Here is a 5,706-nt window from a genome sequence, read left to right as displayed (position 1 = left end):
GATAATAACAATGATAATAATAAAGGCGAAATAAGTTTTAGAATGATATTGATGATGATGATGATGATGATGATGATAAGAAGAAAAAGAATGATGATGATGACAACAACAAAACAACCACTAACAACTTCACCAGCCGTCATCATGACTTGTAGTAGTAGTTGTTGTTGTAGTACTGAGTAGTAGTAGTAGTAGTAGTAGTAGTAGTAGCAGCAGCAGGCCTAAGTAACGATATTATAATTAGTTCGTTTATTCTTCAAACAAATTCTCTTTTATATGCGCTATTCCGAAACTGCCAAGCCGACTGTAAGAATGGCTGTGAACTAAATAGTCGATAGTCAGAAGGCATATTTCTCGGTTGCTAATTCCGGCTAAGTCCAAGGTTTCGTGCATGGCTGAAGCAACAAAAAAAGAAAAAAGAAAAAAAGAAACGGTACATGTGTCAATACATTTGTGAAAGGGATTTGTCACTAGGGCCAGGCATATACAGGTTAGGTAGTGTGTTTCGGTCAGACGCACCTGTGCTGAGTTGTTGGGATTGGCTGTGACGCGTTTCTGGCAGTTTCTCCACTCAGTACAATGTCTGAAGGTATGTGTCTCTGATTCAGTTATTAGGGTGTTATAGGTATTTATTATGAAGTGAGTGAGTACGTTAGTGAGTGTGTTTGTGTGTGTGTGTGTGTGTGTGTGTGTGTGTGTGTGTGTGTGTGTGTGTGTGTGTGTGTGTGTGTGCGCGCGCGCGCGCGCGCGTTCTCAAGTGAGTGCGTAAGTGTACTGATGTATGTGCTTACTTCACTCGTTACAGTTCATTATTTCTGGCTTTCAGTGGACGCCCTAGCTCATCGTGGTCGATTCTGATACTAGCTCTGTGCATATTCCTTCAACTTCGAAAAACAACAACATATTATTCCGAAAAAAACAACAATTCCTGACCAGTCTTTGGTCTGACCATTAATTCGGCATTATGTTGGATCAGAAGATGACAGGCAGAATTCATGTAACGAATGTTTTCGAAAAAACAACCACTGCGCAGTTTCAGTAGATCCGACCAATAATCAGGGGTTATTTTTGGAACGGAAGATGATTGGAAAATCTTATGTAACGACTTTTTTTCTTAATATAATTATGTGCATAATCTTAATGTCAGGAAACTGTGTGTACGTATACGGTGTCATGTTCTTTCCAGCAAAACACGTGCGCGACAAAGACCAGAGGCAGCCTACTGCTTCATTTCTATCTCAAAGACTGTGTGTGTGTGTGCGTGTGCGTGTGTGTGCGTGTGTGTGTTTCTGTGTGTGCGTGTGTGTATGTGTGTGTGTGTGTGTGTGTGTGTGTGTGTAGTGTGGGGTTGGTGGGGGGATATACTGGTTTTGATACAACCTACCCCCATCAAAGCTTCTTTACCCCAGTGCATACACCCAAACCCACAATACGACAATAGTGTGCTGTGCACACACCAATTTCCTCCCGTGTTACACGTGTGTATGACGTGTACTGGGCTATCCACACACATGTCTCCTGTGTTACACGTGTGTACATCGTGTACTGTGCTATCCACACACATTGTGTCAGGTGTTGCACGTGTGTATGACGTGTAGTGTGCTGTGCACACACCTGTCTCCTGTGTTGTAGTGTGGAGAACGTGCAGTGTGCTATAAACACACCTGTCTCCTGTGTTGTAGTGTAGAACGTGTAGTGTATCACCTGTCTCCTGTGTCACACGTGTGCAAGACGTGTAGTGTCGTGTGCAAGACGTGTAGTGTATCACCTGTCTCCTGTGTCACACGTGTGCAAGACGTGTAGTGTCTCACCTGTCTCCTGTGTGGCACGTGTGCAAGACGTGTAGTGTCTCACCTGTCTCCTGTGTTACACGTGTGCAAGACGTGTAGTGTCTCACCTGTCTCCTGTGTTGCACGTGTGCAAGACGTGTAGTGTCTCGCCTGTCTCCTGTGTTACACGTGTGCAAGACGTGTAGTGTCTCGCCTGTCTCCTGTGTGGCACGTGTGCAAGACGTGTAGTGTCTCACCTGTCTCCTGTGTTACACGTGTGCAAGACGTGTAGTGTCTCACCTGTCTCCTGTGTTGCACGTGTGCAAGACGTGTAGTGTCTCGCCTGTCTCCTGTGTTACACGTGTGCAAGACGTGTAGTGTCTCGCCTGTCTCCTGTGTTACACGTGTGCAAGACGTGTAGTGTCTCGCCTGTCTCCTGTGTTACACGTGTGCAAGACGTGTAGTGTCTCACCTGTCTCCTGTGTTGCACGTGTGCAGGACGTGTAGTGTCTCACCTGTCTCCTGTGTTACACGTGTGCAGGACATGTAGTGTCTCACCTGTCTCCTGTGTTACACGTGTGCAAGACGTGTTGTGTTTTACCTGTCTCCTGTGTTGCACGTGTGCAAGACGTGTAGTGTCTCACCTGTGTCCTGTGTTACACGTGTGCAAGACGTGTTGTGTTTTACCTGTCTCTTCCTCTGTTGCAGGACCACCCGGGTCTGTGGAAACGGTTCCAACGAGTGAGTGTTGTTGTCGTTGTTGTTGTTGTGTTGTGTTGTGTCGTGTTGTGGTGTATTGCTTTATCTTGCGTTGCGTTGCGTTGTTCTGTGGTGTGGTGCGGTGCGGTGTGGTGTGGTGCGACTGATGCGGTGCGGTGCGGTGTGGTGTGGTGTGGTGTGGTGTGGTGTGGTGGTTTTTTTTTGGTCGTTGATGTTGTTGATATTGTCTAGTCTTGGTCTTGTTGTGCTGTGCTGTGCTGTGCTGTGCTGTGCTGTGCTGAGCTGTGTTGGTGTTGTGTGGTGTGGTGTGGTGTGGTGTGGTGTGGTGTGGTGAGGTGAGGTTTGTTGTTGTTATTGTCTTGTCTTGTCTTATATTGGTGTTGTTGCGTTGCGTTGTGTTGCGCTAAACTGTGCTGTGCTGTGCTGTGTGGTGTGGTGTGGTGTGGTGTGGTGTGGTGTTGGTGTGGTGTGGTGTGATGTGGTGTTGTTTGTTGCTGTTGATGTTCTCGTCTTATCTTGGTGGAGTTGCGTTGCGTTGTGTTGTGTTGTCTTGCCTTGTGTTGTGGCGAGGTATTGTGGTGTTGCTCCTGTTGTGTTTGTTTTCCCGTGTCATCAAGGCGATTGCCACCCACACACTCCAGCTTGTTGGGATGACCTGGGTTTTGTATTATGAAGTTGTGAAGTACTGTATTACTTTGCATGACATTATGTGTGTACCAGTGTGTGCATGTGTGTGTGTGTGTGTGTGCAGTGGATGTGGTGACAATTCATGACCCATTTACATGTCACTGTCCAGCTTCGTGGGATGACCTGGGTTTTGTATTATGAAGTTGTGAAGTACTGTATTACTTTGCATGACATTGTGTGTACCAGTGTGTGCATGTGTGTGTGTGTGTGCAGTGGATGTACACACACACACACACACACACACACACTGTTGTGTTTGTTTTCCCGTGTCATCAAGGCGATTGCCACCCACACACTCCAGCTTCGTGGGATGACCTGGGTTTTGTATTATGAAGTTGTGAAGTACTGTATTACTTTGCATGACATTATGTGTGTACCAGTGTGTGCATGTGTGTGTGTGTGTGTGTGCAGTGGATGTACACACACACACACACACACACACTGACAATTCATGACCCATTTACATGTCACTACACACACACACACACACACACACACACACACACACACACACACACACACACACACACACACACACACACTCCAGCTTCGTGGGATGACCTGGGTTTTGTATTATGAAGTTGTGAAGTACTGTATTACTTTGCATGACATTATGTGTGTACCAGTGTGTGCATGTGTGTGTGTGTGTGCAGTGGATGTACACAAACACACACACACACACACACACACACACACTGACAATTCATGACCCATTTACATGTCACTACACACACACACACACACACACACACACACACACACACACACACACACACACAGTCTATAACCCAGTTTACATGTCAGTCACTCTGGGTGTATTTATAACAAACGTAGGGCAGGACGGGTGCTAGGTCAACACCATAAGAAAACACATGACATCTCAGTGGTCTACACTATCCTCACCACACCCACAGGATGGCAGCCTGGTCAGGATGGCGGGCCCCTGAACACGGATGAGGGTGCCTCAGACGAGGAGGAGGGGAAGGAGGGGGAGGTGGATGAGGTGGACAAGAAGCCGGTGACGGTGAAGGGGCTTCAGATTGAAGGCTACGATACTTCCGGCACGGTGGGACAACGTGAGTAAAAAAAAATCTGTAGAAAAACTGATGATCATGATGATATGAGTACTTTTATAGCGCCTATCATCGGTCGGAGACCAAACTCTAAGCGCTTTACAAACACGGAGTCATTTGTACAACAGACTGCCTACCTGGGTAGAGCCGACTGACAGCTGCCATTTGGGCGCTCGTCATTCGTTTCCTGTGTCATTCAATCAGGTTTCAGTTACACACACGCGCACACTCATACAGACAAACTGAAGAAAGGTTGTTTTGGACTATGTCCACAGGGGAACAAAAATGCAGTTAGGCACACGTGGAATTCGATACAGAATCGCTTCTACCCCCATCTCCCACCCGGCCCCACATACTCCCATGCCCACCCCTATTTCCTTCGTTTTGTTGGAAACACATCTTTTGGGCAGTGTTACCTGAGAAAGCCATAGAAAATACGGTCAGTCGAGAGCACCAGGAATTCGAGCACTATATTTACAACGGCGAAGACTGGTGGTGGTGGTGGTGGTGGTGGTGATCACGAAAGAGTTGAGAGAAAGGATGACAATGACGGAAGTGGAGAGGGAGGGGTGATGAGGATGGTAGTGGTGGTGGTTATGGTGGTGTTGGTGGTGGTGGTGGTAGTTGTGGTGGCGGTGGTGATGGTGATAGTGGTGGTGGTTGTGGTTGTTGTTGTGGTGTTGGAGGTGGTGGTGGTTGTGTTGGTCGTTGTGGTTGTTGTTGTGGTGTTGGAGGTGGTGGTGGTGGTGGTGGTGAGTGTGGTGACTGATGAGGGAAGAGGAGAAGAAAGGGTATTGCGGACAATGATTGTGGTGGAGGTGGTGGTGGTGGTGGAGGTTGTGGTGGTGAGTATGACAATGAGGGTGTTGAATGAGACGATGACGGGCAAGATGAAGGAAGCTAGGGTACTGAGAATGGTGGTGGTGATAGTGGTGGTGATAGTGGTAGTGGTGATCGTGATCAGTGATGGTGATGACGGTGAGTGTGGTAATAATGAGGGAAGAGGAGACAGTATGCTAGGCTACTAAGTATGGTGGTTGTGGTGGTAGTAGTGGTGATGATGATGACGATGATGATGATGATAATGAGCAAAGAGCAGGATGTAACTAGGGTGCTGAGGATGGTGAGTGTTATGGTGGTAGTGATGATGATGACGACGACGATGATGGTGGTGGTGGTGATGATGGTGAGCTGACGCAGACGGAAGACAGAAAGGTAGCTAGGGTACTGAGGATGGTGATAGCGATAACGGTAGTGGTGATGAGGATGATGATGATGACGACGATGGTGATAATGAACATGATGATAATGATGATGAGTTGATGCTGACGGAAGGGAAGGTGGCTAGGGTACTGAGGATGAGGAAGAGGAGGATGACGACGACTACGATGATGATGATGATGATGGTGATGTATATGATGATGACATGAAGAGGAGAAGGAAAGCTGAGTGGCGAT

At 47.3% G+C, this 5,706-nt stretch overlaps 1 protein-coding gene across 1 annotated transcript in view; it reads left to right on the top strand.

The window, feature by feature from the left end:
• The first annotated feature begins 579 nt into the window (after positions 1 to 579).
• The window catches only part of LOC143299553 (protein SSUH2 homolog), a 21,623-nt gene continuing 16,496 nt past the window's right edge, over positions 580 to 5,706 (top strand). Inside the window, exons 1-3 of the mRNA XM_076612836.1 lie at positions 580 to 589; positions 2,478 to 2,510; positions 4,091 to 4,252. Of these exons, the coding sequence (XP_076468951.1) occupies positions 580 to 589; positions 2,478 to 2,510; positions 4,091 to 4,252 (205 nt within the window). The remainder of the gene's footprint in view (positions 590 to 2,477; positions 2,511 to 4,090; positions 4,253 to 5,706) is intronic.

Source organism: Babylonia areolata, chromosome 25 (assembly GCF_041734735.1).
Source record: "Babylonia areolata isolate BAREFJ2019XMU chromosome 25, ASM4173473v1, whole genome shotgun sequence".
Classification (NCBI taxonomy): Eukaryota; Metazoa; Mollusca; class Gastropoda; order Neogastropoda; family Buccinidae; genus Babylonia; species Babylonia areolata.
This window is presented reverse-complemented; position numbering and strand designations above follow the sequence as displayed.